Here is a 22,500-nt window from a genome sequence, read left to right on the forward strand (position 1 = left end):
CTTCTTCCTCAGCGCTCAGACCAGAGGTAAGAGTAAAGACATAAATTTGTAGAAACGATATGCACTATGTTGAAAATTTATGATTCAACGGCTGCACTTCGAAGCGCAGCACATATATCTTCGGCCGAGACTTATCCCCTCTACGTTCTCACTTAACCTCAACCTTTGCCCTCGATCACCAGAAAACTTTGTTAACCCCACAATAATCATACTCGTCTCTCTTGAAGCCATCGTGTTTGTTTTTACCGAAATGGACTGGGAACGAGTTAGAAGTAAAAGTTTAAGGGCCGATTTACACGGTACGATTTTTGGCGGGTGCGACAAGCTTACGACAGACCTACTATATCACTTACGATTATCGCAGCGGTTTAAAACTAAACGTCGGCCCAAAGGAGGCTCGAAAGGGTTTTCAGCTGAGCGCGCGCGTGTAAGCCACACACACAGTTCTAAAGCTGTTCGCGTCAGCTCATGATTCGAAATGGGTTACTGGAAATTGAAAAATACCGCGGATTTCGCTCACCTTTCTTCTAATTCTTATATGTAAACAAATATCACCTATTCACGAACTACCTGTCAATCATTTTCCCTTTCATCGAAAACGGTGCATTTTTTTTTTGCGCAAACGACTTTTTTGTCGATCTACCTTGTCGAAAGGACGCCACCAAAGTCTTTTTTCGCGAAGTTAATACAAATAAATACATTATCAATACAGTTTTGACGTCTTCTCAGGCTAGATTCGAAAATATCATACTGAATTCGTCTTAAAATAGTTAGAAAAAGCACAAATAACAGCCTAAGCACAACAGCTAACGTTCGAAAAGGCGCCCGCTGTCAACCCAGTTTTGGCGCCAAAGCTTTTGACAAAAACGTTGCCACAAAACCATTTAAATGGTTTTCTGACCCTTTAATTGCGAACAGTAGACCTTATTGGAGTTGAGCCTGCAGGCACATTTCACTTTTGTTTAAAACTACATGCAAAGGAGGCTTAAGGGTCAGTTCGTTCCAAAATGACCCCTTATCCTCGTTTATGTGACAAAACCGCTGATAGCTCCGACAAGTGCTATTGAAGTGACGTCGAATAGCATAGTTTTTCCCGCTCGCCGAATTCTGATTGGTCAATTTCAATTTCAGTAGCTCTCGCCGTATGCACGGATAGTCTTCATGCTCACATCCTCAACGAGTTAATTACGAACTCACAAACTGACCAGCTTTCAGTTGGCTTGAAAGTTGAATTGGTATAGCACTGCGGGTCGCAGGGGTCATGGTTTTAAATCCCATTTTAAATTCCGTTTTAAGGACGGTGCCTACCAATTCAAAGATATTTTTGCCCCAGTTTATGATTTTGCAGGAACTGTAGATCTTAACAAGTGTTATTGAAATCCAAAAAGAAAATTGTAACTACGCAAAGATAATTGATGAATAATATTTCAGGGGTTTCAATAAAATTTGAAGTAGGCAGCTGGTTTGAGTCTAGTAGCCGACTGTATCAAGAAGGGGCCGTTAGGCCCCTTTGTCTAGGGGGTCTGGGGGCATGCTTCCCCAGACGATTGTGAAATCTGGAAGCTCTGAAATGTGATTTCCAGCACTGAAGATGAAGGAAGATTTCTAATCAACAGAGACACTGAGTGTGCAATTAAGCGCATTCTTTTGATAATTTCCAGCGAAGAAAGATTTGGAAAACCATTTCAAAAGGAAAATTAACGATTTTTAACGTTATATGATGTTTCGACAACTTCATGTCATCATTACTACCAATTTCAAGCTGCCGGGAACGGCAAACCTTTTTTGCGCGTTTTTTCAAGCGCGAATTTCAACATTTCTCAACATGAGAAATCAGTTCTGTCGAACGATAAGAATATGTCATTTTAATCTGAACAAACGAAAAGGCTTAACCGATGAAACTAACGAAAAATTTACTGTTTTTGGAAAACAAGTCTTGATGCAACGATTACTCAATAACGACCTGTTTTACATTAAACGTCTTGATATGTTTGGGGACGTAACTAAACGTAATTGAATTACATAAAAAATGTGACGGTTGGTCTAGGCCAAAATGCGGAAAAAAGTTATAGCCGTGCACTGTAGCTCAAAGATGGCAATATCAAATCTGATAATTATTTTGAAATTGAGGTTAAAAAAGGTACATTCAAGTCGATCAAAAATTAATTTTACTTCAGGTTTGACGGAATCCTTCAATTAATTCAATGTAGGGTAAAAAGTAGCCGACTTCTCTGAGCGATGCAGCCGACGCGTTTCGTCGGCCGTCGGTGCTTATTGAAACCCCTGATATTTGTAAAAAGCTTTATAATACAAAGCAATGTATGGCGTTCTTTCTCAAATTGAAGCTTGATTATCTCTCAAAAATGCATGGTTACCCCCAGTTTTCTTTTTGGATACCAAGAGTACTTTTTAAGATATACTTTCTCCGGATAGGTTTAAACCGCGCAAAAATATCACTGTATTAATAAGCATCACCGATAGGAAATCCAAGTATCTCGAGATGCGCAGATCGTATGCGCAATAACATTAGTAAGCACCGTCCTTAACTAAACTTGAATTTTGCAGGCTATCCATACGTTACTGCTCAAGTAAAGTCCCTCCGGCCCTAACCGTCATGATCTTAAAATCTTAAAATACATCAACGAGGTCATCCCAATTTGTTTTCACGGACCAATCTGCAGAGTTCCATGATGGAAATATACAGTGGCTCGGATACTTTGTTAGGAGGACTGGGTTGATTGTATTTTGTCAAACGAGGGTTCTTTTCCGGATTGTGCTTGTACGGTATTGTAGGAATCGTTAAGCCGCAGTCTCGTTGCTACGAGAACTTACTTAAGGATCACACTAAGTCTCAACTCAATTTTCTTTATATGACAATGGCTAATCTCAGTGTCCATCGTTTCTCTTTTACAGGGAGATGTAGATGAAGTCGATGCAGCTCCCTTTAGGCCTATGAGAGATAATCTGGGTAAACACTACAACAAAAAGCACCATACTTCACCCGCCGTTCCTCCGCTGGAGCTCTACAAACTTCAACAGGACGATTCAATCCCAGACATCATACAGCTATCACCTAGGGAACGATACGACGGGCTCAACACAGATGAAGCATTAGTGTCCCCTCGTACTCGGCCCCTTACCATTGATACCCGGACTATTCCTTATGAGTGTCCCCCATCACCACCCCATGAGCAGATTGAGCATTCGTGGTTTGAAAGAAGGTTGGTTCGTATCTAAAGCAGCTGAGTTGTCGTTGTTCACTGAGTTTGCCAGTGTTGTGAAATGATCTGCACTAACGTCATGTTGGGCTGTTGAGATCATTTCATTTGTTACAGCACTTAAAGTCGTGAGACCAAAACCCAGAGTCTTGAAATAGATGGTAAATTTGTTTGTCCTGTGCTCAACATTTACCCTTGCTCGGATTTTCCCAGTGTCAACTGGTCCAACTGGTCCCGCTCAGAGGGCACGAAGTGTTCTTATCGTTAAACCTTCTTCTGAAAACCCGTAATTTTATGTTGCAAAAGAGAGTGAAATTACCTGACCCAGTGTTGAAACATGAAATGGTCATTGGACTATACCTGCTGTCAGTCCTGGGGATGAATGGACTTTGCTTGATGCGTTCTCCAGTTTTACACAGTAAAAAAAATACTCGATTCTGATTGGCTGAGAGCAGTGCAGTCCAAGTGTAACACTGTGCAAAAAGTGTAATACCGGTGCAAATTACACATCGAAAGGCTGGATTATGATTGGCTAATAGGCAATAGGGTTTGGTCAGAACCAATCAAATCGTTTGATATCAAATCAAGTGCGCGCCCCAGATGGTGCAATTTATGGTGCAGTGTTCCCCTGATTGCGTGATACGGGTGCGTTTCTTCTGCTCAACCATCTCGACTTTTTTTTCTTCGTGTATATTAATAAGTAACCACATGATTTTTCTCGTGCAATTTGAAATAAATAAACACTTGTAATAAATCTTCTTTCTTGCCGTTCAGGATGGATTCCTCCCCAAAGGGTGAACAAACAATCAAGCAACTCACAAAAACAATCAGTCAACTAAAAAAGAAAATACGAGATTTTGAAGATGCATTCGAAGATGAGCATTGCAGGAGGCCTTTACAAAGCGAGAAGGCACCCATCAAGAAATACGTAGCCGAACTTGGTCGAGCAAGGAAACAGCTCCGAGAATTAAAAGAGCGAGCTAAGGAGGAAGCAGGACGTCTGAACGAGACTGTACCTCCAATGAGCATCAGTCAAGGTATGAAAGGTAGCCGCAGTGAGCCGCTACTGACGACCACTCCGGCCACTATTGAGGACTCGCTGCAGAGGTTACTGCTTCGGCTGGACGAGAAGAGAGGAGAGGATGGAAGGCCCGAGGAGGTGGAGTTGATGGCGCGAGAGCAGCTGCAGGATGAAAAGTTGGCGGTACAGAAAGCACTCCTGCAGCACGAAAGCTTGTTTGGTCGGCCAAGGACAAAAAAGGATAAGGATGTCATGAGACCTTTGTATGACAGGTTGGTACGCGACTTTCGCAAGCTTTCTCAGCTCTATAGAAGGACGAGAAGACAAGAGGTTATATTCCGTTTGCAAGGTGGCCAACGATAACGCGAGATTTTTAGACTGTACCATGGGCTTTTTTAATCCATGACGAGCGTTCTTTTGCTCAACGGTCTTTTTTAGAACTTGGTGCTTTTAAAATATCTTGCGTATCTTGGTTGTTGCTGCGAGAAACTGTTCTAAGTTAATATGGAAGAAACAGTCCGCCTAATTTTCTTGTCGTTTTACTATATTCCACCGTTAAATTTAGTAACAAACTTTTTTTTTGACGTTTCTAGGTATCGTACTATCAAACGGAAACTTGCTGCACCAGCTTCAGAAGCAGCGATCAAATTGCCAAGCGGTGGTCGTCCTCGAACCAGTTCAATTGACAGGTTAATGTCAGATCTGGCTCCAATTCACGAAGATGCACCGTTACACTCGCCAAGTGGTGGCTCTCCTGCAAGATTGACGCAGTCCCTCCCCGTTACATCTGGAAGAGTATGAATTACTTTTTCATTAATCCAAGTTGCATGTTTATTCTGAGGCGTAGCGGGATTTCCTATGTGAAACCTTTTAAGATGATATGGTGGGACCAGAGGTGGCGCAGTGGTGAGAGCACTCGCCTCCCACCAATGTGGCCCGTGTTCGATTCCCGGTCCCACCGTCATATGTGGGTTGAGTTTGTAGTTGGTTCTCTCCTTGCTCCGAGAAGTTTTTTTCCGGTTTTCCCTCTCCAGAAAGAACTACACTGCCAAATTCCAATTCGATCCGGAATGCACAGACACGTGTTGGACGAGCTCCTGGGCGCTCTTAAGGTGTACGTGGATAAACAAACAAATTATTAAATTAGAAAATTATTATTATTATGTAGATGTTTTTCATAGGATAACATTTGATCTTGCATTTATTTCGTAGGGCTCGTCAAGAAGTCGCTTGCCAGGCAAATCGCTGGATGCAGCACTTGCAGATACACAAGACAGTGATAACGAGGGGCTAAGTGACACGATACAGGATACATTAAGCATCAGTACCACTGTAGCTCAGCTTAGAGAGGATGATAAGTTTCATACGATGACACGGTACGTGTGCCGCATATCCACCAAACAGATCAGTTAAGCATAGGTTTAAATAGCTATCCCACGTAGCGCTTCCTTTGCTTGTTCTTTCAGTTGTGTGTGGTCAACTGAGCTTACCGTGTACTCAAAGAATCCCACGACGCCACAAACGAACCAGTCTCCACGTTTTTGAAGTGAAGAATTTATCTATTGTGATTTGCCGAACAAACCTTGATGTAATCGAAAGGCCCTTAAAAGTGATGAAACAAGGGGCCTTCAAAAAACGAATGTCAGGAGACTACAATTCTAAACAACCATAAAGTGACACGAACTGTAGAAGTAAAGCGGCAGAAAACTGTACTCATATTGTCGATGATTTCACGAACAATACATAAAGTAGCACGATCTTTAGAGAGCTTTCGATTTTTTTCTTGGTAACACTGGATAGTTTCTTTTTTTCTTCTAGGCAGGAACTCAACGAACAGCTAGAATTAAAAAGGAAAGAGAAAAAGAAAATGAGAAAAAAACTCAAGACATTTGAAGATGATTTCTTCGAGAAAACAGGACGGTATGTGGTGTGTGAACCGCCAAAGGATGCTGCTGGTGAAATTGTGTTGTTTTACATGCAGATCACTCTGGATAGAATTGTCGAAAATATTTGTGAGCTTTTCGGCGGCCCTATGATATTTCCTAGTTGCACGTCTTGCGACTCAGTTGTTTAGCCTTCTTCATGAAGAAAGGCTGGGAAGAAACTTTCGGGTGCATGCTCAGTATCACCTACCTACGCAGACGCCTAAATCAAGTGAAGTATAGGGCGTTAAGCACTATTTGCGTTTGATCAAGTTGCTTTTCCTTAACAGGCGTGTCCAGAGAGAAGACAGAGGTGACATGGAACCAGAGTACCAAGAATATAAGGTGTCACATAATTCTTTGTACTTCACACTTTTTCGACATAAGAGCGAATGTTATAAACGTCAAGTTGATCACATCAAGCTTATGACAGAACGCCGAGGTTATGACGATGTCATAAACGTCAAAGGCTGCAAAGAGCAAACTAAGATAAGAATGTACTTAACTAAAGTACGGTCTCAAGAGGAGCAGTGTCGTATAGGCCTTCTGGCTAACTTGGTACCATGTTCATGGCTAAAAATGATTCCTTGTGTCTCAGTCTTGACGGGTTGTAACGTTGGCGAGGTGACCAGGTGACATACTAGTTGAACAACTCTGTTAAGGACATACGTTCTTCGCCATCCGTCACTTTTTTCGCAGAAAATCGACTATACTTGATAAGTTTTCTCGCTGAATAATGGATGCTTCCACAGCGCTACAAGGCGGTGTGAGAAGTTAACAACTCGTCGAGACATTCTCTGCGTCACCTCCGAGCAAAAATTCGTTCCTTGTCCACGGGACACGAATGATTGACATTTTAAGTTGTTAAGAGGTCGGGAAAAAAGAGGAGTTTCGTTGACTCTTGAAAATTTCTTTTGTCATTTCGAAATCAAGACACACGGCCAAACTGCGTTTTGGCTTCCATCAATCGAAATCAACTGAAGCTTCAAAAATACGTAAAGCCGCTGTTAAACGTTGAAACTTTTAGCTGAAAAATATATGTTGCACGGTGCAACGCCTGCTGAAACTTGTTTCGTAGCGCCGTTGCACATAAATTTCAGCTCCGGCAAAGTTTCAACGTGTGACAGTGGCTTAACATCCACTCAAAAACCCTTTTAACCCATTTAACCCATTGACTCCAAGGAGTGGGACTTACTGCGATTTTCATAATTTTGCGGAATTTCATTTTCAAGCGCCATTGGCCAAACCGCGTTTTGGCTTCCATCAGTCAAACGAAATCGATTGATGCATGACGTAACCTACCAATCAGCATCTTTGGTTCGCACGAAATCGACGCTGATGGAAAGCGATGGAAACCGTACGAATCTTTTTACTGAAGAACCTCTAAAAGGATATTAATAATGGTATTCGAGCTGTGGACTAAACAAAAACTCCAATTCACTTTCCGGAGGCGGAGTCGATCTTCCCGCCTATGTTCGCGAATTTGATTGATGGAAGCCAAGACGCATGTTGGCGCTTAGCACTTGAGATGAGTTTCCGCAGAATTATGAAAATCGCAGTAATAGATTTTACTCTGACTCCAGACGATTTTACTCGTCAAGTGGGGCGGGTCGGGTGTCATTGGGTTAAAAAAATTCACTTCATAGGCACTTAAAGGCTCAATACAAGCCCTGTCTGAGCATTACCGAGATGTGTTGTGATGTATTAAATGTGTTTTGTTTTTTTACTATGTGAACTCTGTAGAACTGGCAGAACGTGTAGAACGTGCGCGACGATCTGTCATTTAGAATTACCAGTAAAACACCATCTTTTGTCTGCCTTAATTCTGGTATATTTATGCAGTAAGAAATGTTTTCGTTTCTCTTGCAGCACATCAAGCATCAGTTAAAGCTCATAGAGGCTTTATTAGCCAAGCGAAAAGCTAGCAACACGTTGTGACCGAATTAACAGCCATGCTTGTAAATATTGTTCCCTTGAGTTGTTAAAAAAAATAACGTTGTTACACTCAGTGAATTTATATAGAGTTTTAAGAGAAGATTAAACGTTATTTTTTGTGTTTGGTAGTGAAAGTATTTGTGTTTATACGATTCGTAAGCTCGCGAACCAACCATTTATTATAGCTGTTTTGACACGGTAGCTTGCGTGTTAAGGCCTGGCCAAACGCTCGCAACCTTTCAACATTGCATTGCATGATGTTGCGACATGCAACGTTCTCAACATTTTCAACGCAACATGTCAATGTTTATGTGCCCCAGGCCCCTGGCGCGCAACAAGTGGACCAAGCACACATGCCCTCGTGCAATCATATGCATGTTGCGTGAACGTGGCCAAGAGAGTACATCATCATGCAAAATCCAAAATGTTGCACGAAAATTTTGACCGCTTTCAAATTTGATCCAACATCATCCAACTTGTTGCAACATATCGCAACACGGTGGCCAAACGCATGCAACATGTTGTGCCCAACAATGTTGAAAGATGTTGCGTTGAAATGTATGGAGCGGTATTGGTGTCAAAATTTTAAAGTCGCATTTCATTGTACTGATCTTGCATTTTATGCTGTACTTTTCGAATTTAATGTTGCATCAGTTGCATGTTCACGCTGTGTTGCGAATTGATAGTGAGAATTCATTTTATGAAGGTACTGTGATTTGCCAATAGTGCCCCATTTCTTGATGCATAACGTCCCATTGTTTAATAGTCCAAGGTCAATTTATGAAAGTAAAAAGGTCATTTTATGAAGGTCTTTTTGGTTTTGCTAATCGTGTGCCATTTCTTGTTGCATAAGTCCCATCGTTTGGTCAGAGGTCATTTTACGAAGCCGGTCATTTTATGATGGTAAAAGTTCATTTTATGAAAGTCCTTGCTACCCATGAGTACGTTCGGGCTCCATAGAAATGTTACGAGCGTTTGACCAGGCCTCAAGAAAGATCTGGTTTTATCAAACAAGTTGAAAAAGATTCATTACATCTATTTAGAAATCGCAGGTGATCCTTGCAATCTGATTGGCTCTTGGCAGTGCGATTGATTCAATTAATTAATTTAAGACTTATAGAGCGCAAATATCTATATTAATATACATGAAAAAATTTCTCGATTCTGATTGGCTGAGAGCAGTGCAGTTCAAGTGTAACAGTGCAAAAAGTGTAATAGCAGTGCAAATTACGCATCGAAATTCTGGATTATGATTGGCGAACAAACAATAGGGTTTGGTCAGAACCAATCAAATCGTTTGTTTTCAAATCAAGCGCGCGCCCTGTATGGCGCAATTTTTCCCTGATTGCGTGATACGCGTGCGTTTCTTCTGCTTTAAGCATCTCGATTTTTTTTTCATGTTTATTAATAAGTAATCACATCATTTTTCTCGCGCAATTTGGAATAAATTGCACTCGCCCTACGGGCTCGTGCTTATTTATTCCAAATTGGAATCGAAATCATGTGATTACCTATACAAATATAATCAAATTCATGAAATACCGTAAAATTCCGAAAATTACCCCCTCCATGTATAAGCCCCCTCCAAATATAAGCGCCCCAAAGCGATAAGGAAAAAACCTTCCGTTAAATCGCCCCTCCAAATATAAGCCCCATCTTTTTATTGCATTTTTTAAATGTCCTGTGTATGAATATCAGTTGTGCCAAGTTTGAAAAAAATCTGGATAGTATGTCATTCTTAAGGTGGCTCCATATGGTTATTCGCTGTTGATTTGGCGCGCAATAGTATCCACTATCCACGGGAATTTTCGTATTGCTCCTTGTCGCACCTCTCTCAGGTCTATCGAAATAGACTTCTAAAAGACAGAACTACTCATTTCAACCACCAATGTTAAATTAACGGGGTTTTACTGGAATTATAACTCGGTAGTAGCCTGGGTCCGGGTGCCTTTTTTTTTCCCCTTTTTTTGTTTCAATTTTTATCGTTATTCTGTACTGTTGTTTTCGAATGACCGGCATTTGTCCTTAATTTATAGTGGAAATTAGTCAAAAACATTAAGGAACTTACGGTAGCTATGAAAGTTCTTAAGGGACATCTTTTCGAGCATGTGACTTCGTCTTTCTTTTTCGAAATTAAGGTAATTTCCGAAAATGCTGAAATTGGAGTTTATGAAATATACGCCAACTGCCAGAAACGCTAAAGACTCGCTGAACTCCACACTTTAAAATAGCATTGCATTCCTGTAGCATTGTAATGTTTACTTCTTGAGAAAAAAAAAAGAATCGCAGTTCCACGATGATCGTCACGCAATGTTCTCACTTGCTTGTTCGTTCGTGTTGATGTCGGTAAAGACTTGTTTCCATATCTCAAAGTTCCCTTGGACGTGAGGACGTGTCATGTTGTTGTCTATCTTTACTACAAACGGTTTGTAGTAAAGCCAGAGTCGCACGGGAACTTGCCAGTCAATTCTATTCGTACATCAAGGGATCGAATCCAATATCACGATAAAAAAACAACATTGAAAATAATTTTGTGAAAACAAGCAAATGAGAACGTTGTGTGACCACTATCGTGGAACTGTGGCTATGTTCTGTTTCGTTTTAATTGTACTGCGGAGAAGGTTTTTAAGAAGTAAAGATTAAAATGTTGTTTTAAAATGTGGAGCTCAGCGAGTCTTCAGTGTCTCTAGAAGTTAGCGTATATTCCCCACAAAAATTCCGATTTCAGTCAGAAATTCTCTTAATTTCGAAAAACAAACAAAGATGTCCATTTCGTACCTTCCATATGTTCCATATTTTTTGACTAATTTCCACCATAAATGAAGGAAAGATGCCGAACATTCGAAAACAACAGTACAGGAGAATAACGACAAAAATTGAAACAAAAAAGAGGCATCCCTACCCCGGCCCCGCGTTTTGGCTACTACCTTATAACTCTCTAAAGATAGGTTGTTTACAGTGTTTATTTTGCTTTTATTTTGATTTTCTTCCATTTCCTTCGGTGAAAATTTCCTACACTTTGACATTACATGACATTTGTCCAGAGGAATCTTCTGAAGGCCAAAAATTTAGGGTTTACAAAGGTAGTTCGTCACTTTTAGCGAATTTGTGTTTTTTTAGCCTGAAATCTGAAATCTTTAAAATATCAAAAGTAACCCCAATATTTAAAAGTGGCAGTGTATCTGATTTAGGAAATTATAGGCCAATAGCAGTTATTTCTCCCTTTAGTAAAGTACTGGAAAGACTAGTATATGACCAACTTGTGTCCTATCAAGAGAAAATGAGGGGACAGAGAAGGAGGCTCCCGGTGCCCTTGGGATATGTCATGTCCACGAAAGTTATTTTTAGACGAGCGGAAGTCTTCCGAGACGTCCGCATGCAGACCAACCTCGGTCCGATGTTTGAAAGAAAATATATATTCATCAGCCTTCCACGTGCTCCATCATTTTCTCTTTTCACTAAGAACCTGAGAGCGAAGCAAGACTGCATGCGGACGTCTCGGAAGACAGACTTCCCCTAGAACAAAGACTTCCGCTCGTCTAAAAATAGCTTTCGTGGACATAACATATCCCGGCCAACGCCTTGAGCCTCCCTCTCTGTCCCCTCATTTTCTCTTGGTCCTATCTAGGAAAAGAATGGGATACTCCACTGAATATGCCATTCTAGAAACTGTGGAGAAATTAAAATCAGCAGTTGACGATCAACAAATAACATGTGGTATCTTTTTAGACTTTTCCAAGGCCTTCGATACAATTAACCACCATACTCTTTTAGAAAAACTGTATAAATATGGGATTCAAGGACTTCCCCATGCATGGTTTTCAGACTATATAACTAATCGTAAACAATATGTCAAAGTTGGTAATGCAGAATCAAGAATGAGTACACTCAAACAACTGTATTATACTCTCATATATCCGTATTTAACGTATGGAATAATGAGCTGGGGTACCGCTAAACTAAGTTACATAAAATCAAAATAAGTCAAAATAACTGTATTCGCGGCATCTTTTTTGCAAACAAAATAGGAAGTCCCACACCGTACTTTAGACTATTAGAAATTTTAAAGTTAGAGAATATTTTTAAATTAAAAATTGGCGCTCTTGTGCATAAAATACAATATCGAAAAAAGGATATACCTCCTGCTCTCTATGATTTAGTTCAACCAGCTTCGGCTGTCCATAATTATAAGACCTGGTATGCCACTAATCAAAACCTGTACAGGCCATTTTCTAGAACTAATTATGCATGGCTTGGCAAGGTTTAGCGTAGTGGCATCACAGACCTGGGAAGCAATACCTATGAAAATTAAGTGTCTCCCCTATGACAGTTTTAAAAAAGAGTACAAAATCTCTCTACTTGACAGTTAGACGTGCAATTAACTTAGCCAGAGCTTTATAACTAGTTTATATAAACACTACATAACCTCCACCCACTTGTAACCGCTCTGTGGTAGCAGCTTGCTACACACTTTCTTCTTTGTTATGTTTAATTCAATGTATAGCTAGCTCTGTTTTTATTTCTTTTTTACTCTTTTTGTTGTTGTATTGTAGTTGAATAAGTGTGAATAAAATGAACTTGAACTTAAACTTAGGTACACTGAAAAAATTGTTGTACAAAATCTCTTAATAAAATGGCAGACGGAAGGCGTAAACAGTAATTATCGCTCTGCAAAATTTGAAGAAATTTCAGCGAAGAAAACTAGAGGTATTTCACGTGAAAGTTTCACATTTTTACCATTGCACAACATACGTATAAGAGGCATGAGATGGACTCTCTTTTCTTTCCTAGAGGACTTAGATTTTGCTGACGACCTAGCATTATTGTCCCATACACAACAACATATGCAGGAGAAGTCATCTCGCCTCTGCAATTTCGCCCAACAGATTGGCTTGACGATCAGCCAAAAGAAATCAGAAGTCATGGCTTAAAGCATTACAAATCCACAACCCACAATCCAAGTGAATGGTAATGTTCTTAAAACCACCAAAGAATTTACATAGTTGGAAGTATTGTCACGAACGTAGGAGGGGCTGACAAAGACATTAGGAACCGAATCAGCAAGGCCAGATACGCCTTTAACATGTTCAATAACATCTGGAAGTCACAGCAGTACAGTATCAAGACCAAGCTGAAACTATACCAGAGCTGCGTTCTTTCTACCCTTCTATACGCATCAGAGTGCTGGCGAATGACCAAGGATGACCTTGACAAGGTATCAGTTTTCCACACAAAAGCTTACGTCGAATATTGAGAATATTCTGGCCAAACAAGATCTCAAATGAAGAGCTGCTGAGGAGATGCGAACAAGAAAGCATGGAAAACATATTGATGAAGCGAAGATGGAGGTGGGTTGGGCATGTCCTTAGAAGGGATAAAGATGACAATGCTAGAATTGCGCTATACTGGACCCCGGAGGGGAAGAGAAAGCGAGGAAAGGAAAGGAACTTTATTTAAGTGTCAAACCTTCTAGCGCCGAAGAGCACTAATCGGGGACACTGTAAATTGAAATTAACAAGTTAACGCAAATCAAATCAAATTTTGGTTTTTGAGGAGAGGGGAAAACCGGAGTACCCGGAGAAAAACCTCTCGGTGCAGAGTAGAGAACCAACAAACTCATCCCACAAATGACGTCGGTCGCGCGAGCTTTAAAGCTCGCTCCATCGGCCACTTTCCAGTAAACAGGTTGCCCGCGGTCAGAGAACTAAGGCGGTCCAAGCTCGCCTTACGCGCGAGACGTGGCTGTGAAAAGCGCACGTCAGCAACAAAACTGTTCAAGGCAATTTTTTTGGCTTTTTGAGTTAGTTTCACGATAAAGGAGCAAAGAAACCAAGTGTTATCAATGAATGAACGAAATAAAGTAAGTTAGAAAGATTACGACAGCTTCTTGAACAACACCGTCCCAAAACACTTTAAAAAAGGCTCGAAAAGACAAAACAAAATAGACAAGGTGAGTTAACTTACTTTATTTCGTTCATTTATTGATAACATTTGGCTTCCTTGCTCCTTTGTCGTGAAACTAACTGGAAAAACGAAAAACATTGTCTAGAACAGTGTTGTTGCTGACGTGACGCTTTGACAGTCACGTCTCGCGCGTAACGCGACAGTAGATCTATCTACCGGTGCAGGATGAAAGTTTACAAACTAATCTCATCATCTGAGTGCAAGAAGGGTACTTTTGCACAAGTGATGCGATTTCCTCCGAACGCGAATAACTGTGAACGATCTCAAGAGAGAAGGTTTTTTTTTTTTCCCGAAAATAACGTATGCAGCCCGATAAAGCATGTTTTGACGGATATCAGCAGTCTATCACATGTATTTAAATGTTTTTTCATTGCAAAAAAAAATAATAATCAGTGCGGCGGGATTAAGAGATTATCGACGGATGTCAACAGTAATCATACAAAAAATCGAAAGTGATTATGAACCGTGGTTCCAATTCTTGCAGAATTTTTTATTCAAGACATTCATTAATGGTTTTCTCTATATTTGTGACTGTTCTGATGTCCAGTGTGGTCCAGAAAGCTTTTTCAGTGATTTTAAAAGCTCCCAGGTAACCACGCTTCACAACAGGACACTAGAGGGTAAATATATTAGCTCGGAAATCCCACCACCATTCTAGTTGTTAATTAAAATAAGTTGTGCAGCTGTTTTTTTTTTTTTTTAATTTGGGCAGCTTCTGCAAGTACCGGAGCTCAAATTACGTAACACAAAAGAAACAAAAGACAGAAAACAAAACAACTCCAAATAAAGACTAATCCCAAGTGACCAAAAACACAATGCTTTCCGGTACCTGCAGAAAGACCCATAATTTGGCGCTATTGATTTAACTGTTTGGGTGATTGATTCCCTGGACAGTTGACATTCCAAGTCAGGACAAACGGAAATTTACCAGAGTAACAGTGCATAAATTACCACGAAGCAGATTCATTAATAAAGACTTAACTTATTGTTTTAAAATCCGAGTTCAATCTAGGAGAATAGGCCAAGCTTGGCAATCAAGTTTCATTCCCAAAAGCGTACGCATATCCTGCCGGAACACCCTCATGCCTTTGTACAAGAAATGAATCAAACACTAGTTGTTGGAGCAAGGCTGTGGACCGTGCCTCGTTTTAGTTATGAACAACTCAACGAGTTTCATATCTAATTCCTTCACCTCTAGCGACATCCAAACAACACAGTTCCCAGAAGCTCTTGCGTTTTTTGTCTTACTAATCACAAGCATCAACATGTTTGGAGGCACGGCTGGCAACTTTTGCTTTGCATATTGCTATGGCGGCGACCGAGAAATCTTCGGAAAGTGCCCCATTTTTTACTGGGTAGTCTCGCTCTGACCGGACTTGTATCGGCGCTGTGTTGCATGCCCCTGTTGATATTAATGACAGTTATCCAGTATTTTCCAATTCATACTTTGCCTTTTGCGATTTGTTTGGTGAATATCTGTTTGAGTTCTTCTGTCAGGCTTCTCAACTCGCTAACTTTGTGTCTAATGGCGCTTGATCGTCAGGATGGTGTTCTTCGCCCACATTCTAGACGCCTTACAGCAAGAAATGTGAAAAAGGTTATAGCTTCAACATGGCTTGTAGTCCTTATACTTCCCATCGTGTTTGCCACTTTGCTTCGAAATGAGCCATTCGTTTGCTTTTCACTTTATCACGTCAACAACAAGAGTAAACGCCCTAAGATCTTTGAGATAACCGCAGCTGTTTTTGGCCAAGTCGATATCCTCACCATAACACTGGTCCTTGTGACATCAATTCGTATTGTAAATAAAATTCGTTCTTCTCCAGTAGATTCCTCAACTTCTGCACATCAACGTCAAGAGAAAAGGCTGACTCAACTGGCTTTAAAAATTTGTGGCTCTTATGTGTTGTTTAAAATTCCCATCATGATAAGTTCCCTCATCGCTAAGATAGGAAATGTTCAGAAAAATACAGGAATCAACACGGCTATTCTTGTTTGCATTACTTTTTCAAATTGTTTGTACGTGTTGAATCCCGTTTTCTATCGTACAATGTTAAATGTGCCGCAAACCAACCGAGCAAGTGCCGGCGAAAACCGTGGCTAAGTTCATCAAAAGCCAGAGCAATTTTTCAGAATTAAAATGAAAAAAAACTTTAAATAACATTGTATATAAGCGAGAATTTAAGGCAATAAACCTTGTAAAAGTGGTGAAAAAAGAGACACGTCCAATCAGCTTTGTGTATAGCATTCTACATCAGCAAAAGTACGTGAAAATACAAAACAAAGGACAACACTGTCAAGACTGTCTTGACAGTTTCGTCCTTTGTTTTGTATTTTCACATGCTTATGCTGATGTACCATCTCGCAGTATTTAAATTTCTGCTACCTGTATTTCACCTCAGTCTGAAGATGATATAGAATTATATCGAAATATTACAAGTATACAACGATTCCTTGCATTTGTTGCCTTTCGTATAGACACCATGCAATTACTCGGTATCACCTTTATTCTATACCTATTAAAACTATCAGCAGGTAATGGATTTTTATTCACTCGTTGGAAAACTCACTCGTTCGTTTTCATAAGTTTTGCTTTTTAAATCCCTACGTCGCACTTAGTATAAAGTAAACAAGACGTATCTGACCTTCTCTATAAACGTTGTCATCTCCATTCACTCCGATCACATTCACAAGAACGTCTAACCGGTCCTACATCAAAGGCAGCCGTCATAGTTACGCCTTTTCTATCAGTGGCCCCTTTATCAATATCATTATGATTATTAATACCGTTATCATTATCATTAGTATCATTAAAACCACTGCCAACTTGAAGATTGTTTTGTCTTTACTTTAGTTAACTTTTTCATCATTTAATCAAACTGGATATCAAGCTTTCCACCTTAATTCCTCGCTTTAACTCAAAGTACTCATAAAATGTTTAAGCATATATCTAGTGTACTGAATGATTATGTGAGAAACCTAAAGTCATGAAATTACATTCTTCGGAGTTGTTCTTGCAGATCGCTTATCGTTTTCTCCTGACTGCGAATTCTCTCCCTTGTTTCCTCTATCTTTGCTTCTAGTCGTCTTTTCTGATTGACATGTTGCTGTTTCTCTGTTTCTGCCCTTTCTCTGGCTCTAGTGATGGCTGCCTGTGCCTCTTGCTCTTGTAATCGCATTTGCTCCGCCATGATTCGCTGAAGCTCTTCTTTGTCCTCGGTGTGTTGGCTTTGAAGTTGAGAGATCTATTCAGACAAATAAGGTAGCTTGACCAATTGAACCAACCATGCTGTGTGTAAGTAAGCAGCACGTGTCAAGGAAGTCGGGACATTTAGATCGGAGGACGAGGTTTCCGTACTGAGCATGCGCATAAGGTTTGGGGACCGACATTTTTCGAAGTGCGCGTGCTCAGAACCGAAAACTCGTACTCGTAGTCGTCCTCGTCCTCCGTTCTATAGGTCCAGTGTGAGTTATATCACGCACCGCCTCCAGCGCCTGGGTTTGCACAAGTCATAAATTTGAGTTTAATCTAGATTGACAATACTTACTGTGCGTTTAAAATCCTCTTTGCTTTCTCTCAAAGATGCATTCCCACGCTGAAAAAGAGTTTACCAATAGAACAATATTTAAAAACTTACGAGCAGTCTCACTTGTTCGGGGGTAACAAGAGAGCGCGAAGCCTCGGAGGGGAGTTGAAGAAATAACGGCGGTAATCGGAAGCTCATAGTTTCGGCTCTTGTTAGGACCCCTGGAATCTTTTTTCCTAGTGTAAACGTTTCGTAACAGAAAAGGTCATCACTTGGGAGACGACGAGATACGATACTACGATACTGCGAGATATGATACTACATTCACGAAACGAACTAGGTGCAACCCTCGCATCGCCCGCGAAGCCATCAAACAGTAAAATTTTGTCAATTCTACACAGCCGGTCCGACTCGCCGCAGCTCAGCATCAGCTTGAGAGCGGTTATCAGTCTAAGTCAACACCAAAAACGAGTCACCTGTCCCCTGGATCGACTGAGTCTAAAACGTGTACAAACGCAACCACAGAACACCACCAAGATTGTTAGCGGTCACTAGAGCAACAGTCTATTCTTCTGAGGCCGAGTAACCTAGCGAACAGTCACTCACCACCACACACAGCTTCTGTACAGTTTCCGGCTCAATGCAAGCACGGTCTTTAACAACTCCTGCTAGTTCCAAATCCAAAAAGTTTCGACGACATCAATGGAAGTTTGGTACCATCAATGTGAGGACTGCATCAACCGACGACCAATGTCAAGAGATAGTGAGACAAGTGTCAAAGTCGGCTTAACAGTTTGTGCGGTGCAGGAAGTCAAGAAAATCGGCAATGACAGCAGAAAAATCGAGACCACCAACCCACAAACCAACAAAACCGAGAAATTCGAGTTCCACAGGTCATGCCCGGCAAACGCTCGCAAGAACGGTGTCGGAATCATCTTCAAAATCGATCCCAGAAAAAAACTAGTCGTACTTGGAGATATGAACGCACAAACGCAGATTTCGGATGGACACTATGCATTCAGGCCTGAAAAATCACTCCAAACGCTTCTAACAATGACCATGGCGATCGACTGCTCGACTACTGCAGGCAGGTCAACTTATCAGTGTTGAACAGTTGGTTCAAGAATGACTGGAGTCGTCATTGGACATGGAGGTCAAATGACAACAAAACGAAGCGTTGCCTGGACTACGTGATGTGAAGCTGTTTTCAGACAATACACCACGAACTGCAGAGTGCACTGTGCCGCGGACTTCGAGACAGATCACCGACTCCTACAAAAGCGCGCACACGCAGACCAAGTATTGAACGCTATCGACCACATCGCCCGAAACGGACGGTCATGATATTGGCGCGTTTCAGGATTTCGAGGTTAAAGCTAGCTATGAACAAGCAGTAACCAAAATCGCGGCGACGCACAGAACACCCGTAACCGTCGATGAAGCAAACACTCAGTTAACCGAATGCCTTCAACAAGCCGCAGCCGAAACACTTCTAAAATACACGCATGACCAAGCTCAAGCCCCATGGGCTGATGATCAGCAAATGTGAGACCTTCGATCACGAAAAGATCAGTTACACGCGGACAACGCCGATCCAGCTGCGATCCGGCAGGTACACAGAGCCATTCGAGCATGTTCACGGCAACTTGGTAACATCTTCTACGACAACAAAGCTTCTCGAATCAACATAAACGCAGTTTACCGCCAAATCGAGAAGGATTTTGCCAACCTCCAGCGCTTCAAACCGTCCCACGGTTGTAGGCCAGACAAGCTACTCACACACTTCAAGCAGCACTTCGCAGCACCGCCACTTCAAAACACACCCGCTGCTCTCATCTCACAACCTCCGCCGCAGTTTATTGCCAACCTACAGCAACTTTCAGTACAAAATCCGGTAAACCACGATCCACCAACTCTAGACGAGACGACGCCTGTAAAACGGCAAAAAACCGTAAAGCCATTACTGATATCCCGAGCAAGTTCCTGAAACACGCCCGAGACTGCAGCTGCCCACAGTTTCTACAGCAGCTGTATCAGCTAATTCTCGAGGTCTGGCGCACTCGACAGGTACCTGAAGAATGGTCATTTTCGAACCCGACGTGCTTGTGGAAGTTCCGTTACCACGGCGCTCAAATCCGGTTCGATAACAACGACACCGGTGACGCAGAAATCAACACGCTAATTGAATAACCTGTGGCAAAATTTGCATCCAGAAAAAGATTCTTCTGCAATTACAAAATCAGGCTTGCTACAGGAATCCTAGTCTTTAACGCCGAATTGAGGTCCCGTCTCACCCACGGCTGCCAATGCTGGACAATTACAGCGCGAAACCTTTACAGAATCGACGCTCTGTAGAACCAATTTCTCCGTTCGATGATCCGAAACGGTTGGGCCCGCGCTAAAAGCGCAAGTGATAATGACGAGAATTTCCGGTTCAAGTGGTCAACCAAGAAACTCCGTGCCGTTTGCAACACCATTCCAGTATCAGACTTCGTAAAATCACTGAAATCAGTGCAAAGGAAATATCTCGGACAATCAAGCCCGAAAACAGTTACTATTCACGCTAGATAAGCGTGGTTTCTACCAGAAAGTTCCACTAATTCACCAGGTTGCGAAGACTCAAAACACTGAGAAGGACCGACTATTTACAGATGCCGTGAAACGGCGATATTGAGTGATTCCCGTCCGGATGGATCTGGAAGGATTCGATGGACTAAAACAACGAATTAATGAATGAATGAATCATTTGATTGCCATTCATTTTAGAGACACAACCACAACAAAACATCGCAATTCATTCCATTGCACTATTCTGTAGGTTGCACTATTATTATATTCCAAGGTGTATACGTGTAATAAAGTGGCTAATGCCGTTAAACAGTGCTCAATACACTTTTTAAGTGTAGAGCTTTGAATAAGAAGATATAACGAAGAGACAAAATTCTCTGTTACTCCGAGTTTCGTGCTCACGCACTCATCAGACAGCTACTGTCTGATGAGTGCGTGAGCACGAAACTCGGAGTAACAGAGAAATTTTGTCTCTTCGTTATATCTTCTTATTCCAAGGTGTATATATTTCATGAGCGTGTTCTCGAATGATTAACGAAGCAAAGATCAGAATAAAAGTACCGTACCCGTATTTTCTCTGTTTCCTCAGCTTCAAGTTCTCTGGCTACTCTCTCAGATGCGATTTTTTCAAAATACTCTCTCCTTGTTTTAAGCATATCTAGATGTTGTTTCATCTCCTCACTATGTTTCTGCAATAAAATAGGAATAAATCAAATTAAAGACAATTAACGGCCGACAAACAGTAGTTCCCTCCATCCTGCTACCTACAAAGTAATCTGGAGTACGAAATCCAGGGAATATTTGTTTGTTTGTCAAAATCGGAACCGAGCCCTCGAATCCTACGAACGATAACGATTGGGAGCAAGCCACTTTTAAAGGTTAAAAGATAAATTTGGTGATGAATTATTTTGGGTGGAGTCCGGAATTCAGAATCCAGACACCTACAGCGTGGAATCCAGAAGCTGAAAGTCTTGGATTACCTTTGAACAACCACAGCTGCAAATGGAGGAAAATACTGAATAAACGACGAAATCAATTTTTGGCTACGAAAAAAGCCATCATACCAGTTCATAAACATACGCCCAGTTGGAAGACAGACTCCTGGATCCTGGTGCTTGTTTCCAAAAGTCACTGTCAATTTTTCCATACGCTGACCTCAGACGCTCCTCCAAAACTCGGAAATCAGTCTTCTCGGGATCTCGGAGGTCAATCAGTACTGGCTCCAAATATATCTCACGCAAACTCTTAATCAGTTCTTCACATCCCTGATCTGTTCGACTGTTGTTGGCTCTCAACAATGCACTTTCTGCATCACTAGCGTAGTCCTGGTAAAAGAATCGAAATCATTACTCTGGCCAATCACAACAGGCGGAAACAGTCTAATCACACAGAGCAATGCAAACCAAAGCAATCAGCGAGTCCTCCTTCCGACAGACAAGTATAACGCCATCCGCTTCAAACGAAATTTTTATTCCCGGTTATCGTGTTCCACGTTAGGCAGACGTATACCATTTCGTGTCACTTCTTTTCTGTTAGGGTTTGGACGCCATCTTGGACTGGCTATAGTAGCCAACTGAAAATGTCCAGTGTTTGCAGGCTCAAAATTAAGTGGCGACTTACTGCGAAGTTGTTCAATTTCGCTGCACAACTCGTTTTGGTCATCGCGAGTATACCACCGAGCTCCATTACCAAAATGTTGAGCTATTCAGTAAACCTTATTGTTGTGTTCAATATGACACTGCCTGAAAACACCCCACAAGTCCACTTTCCTTGAATATTTCTCGCCGGGCTGGGGTATTAGTACATAATAAATATTACTTTACTAGAGATCGAACGCCCTTTACTAGTTTTGTAAACTTTGTTTTCTATTCGCATTCTCTTTTAAGGAAAGGTCACTTTGTCTTAAACACAAAGTTCTACTTCAGTACAAATAAACGCCTACCGCTAATTCTTCAATATAATTCCACCTTGCTGCAGCTTCGATTTCTTCGGTTAGATTTTCAAAGAAACTCAGAGCTTCAATCAATTGCTCTTCGTGATGGTGACGAATTTTCTTGTCATCACAAGGGAGGCGCAAGTCTTTCATTCCTCCGCTGAAATAAAAACGAAAACATTGAAGATAACTGGATAAGGTTGGGAGAGTTGAACTTCTTGATACGACAACTATGTGCACCTAAATGCTACCAAATATGGCCCTATGATGTAATGGCTGGGTAGATCTATTGGCTACACTTTACACACTTTTTTCTCTTCTACCATGGGATGTGGAGTTTTGTTCTTTTTCTTTTCGTTGTGTTACTTCTATTGCCTTGTATCTCTAACATCATGAATTCTTGAGACTAAAA

The 22,500-nt window shown here is 41.2% G+C and overlaps 2 protein-coding genes across 6 annotated transcripts in view; one reads left to right on the forward strand and one right to left on the reverse strand.

The window, feature by feature from the left end:
* Positions 1–8,217, forward strand: part of LOC138022304 (protein FAM13A-like) — a 46,036-nt gene extending 37,819 nt beyond the window's left edge. For all 5 annotated transcript variants that reach the window (XM_068869409.1, XM_068869407.1, XM_068869406.1 and 2 more), the window contains 8 exons: positions 1–26; positions 2,914–3,221; positions 3,993–4,511; positions 4,833–5,034; positions 5,452–5,615; positions 6,058–6,159; positions 6,452–6,506; positions 8,031–8,217. The exon at positions 1–26 is cut by the window's left edge and continues 115 nt beyond it. In XM_068869409.1, coding sequence (XP_068725510.1) covers positions 1–26; positions 2,914–3,221; positions 3,993–4,511; positions 4,833–5,034; positions 5,452–5,615; positions 6,058–6,159; positions 6,452–6,506; positions 8,031–8,099 — 1,445 coding nt within the window. In that variant the 3' untranslated portion in view covers positions 8,100–8,217. The remainder of the gene's footprint in view (positions 27–2,913; positions 3,222–3,992; positions 4,512–4,832; positions 5,035–5,451; positions 5,616–6,057; positions 6,160–6,451; positions 6,507–8,030) is intronic.
* A 7,834-nt stretch (positions 8,218–16,051) lies between these two features.
* LOC138019157 (guanylate-binding protein 2-like) overlaps positions 16,052–22,500 on the reverse strand; it is a 15,011-nt gene continuing 8,562 nt past the window's right edge. The window contains exons 6-10 of the mRNA XM_068865846.1: positions 22,098–22,248; positions 21,220–21,480; positions 20,722–20,844; positions 17,609–17,656; positions 16,052–17,305 (exon numbers count right to left, since the gene is read on the reverse strand). Of these exons, the coding sequence (XP_068721947.1) occupies positions 17,054–17,305; positions 17,609–17,656; positions 20,722–20,844; positions 21,220–21,480; positions 22,098–22,248 (835 nt within the window). The 3' untranslated portion in view covers positions 16,052–17,053. The remainder of the gene's footprint in view (positions 17,306–17,608; positions 17,657–20,721; positions 20,845–21,219; positions 21,481–22,097; positions 22,249–22,500) is intronic.

Source organism: Montipora capricornis, chromosome 10 (assembly GCF_036669925.1).
Source record: "Montipora capricornis isolate CH-2021 chromosome 10, ASM3666992v2, whole genome shotgun sequence".
Taxonomy (NCBI): Eukaryota; Metazoa; Cnidaria; class Anthozoa; order Scleractinia; family Acroporidae; genus Montipora; species Montipora capricornis.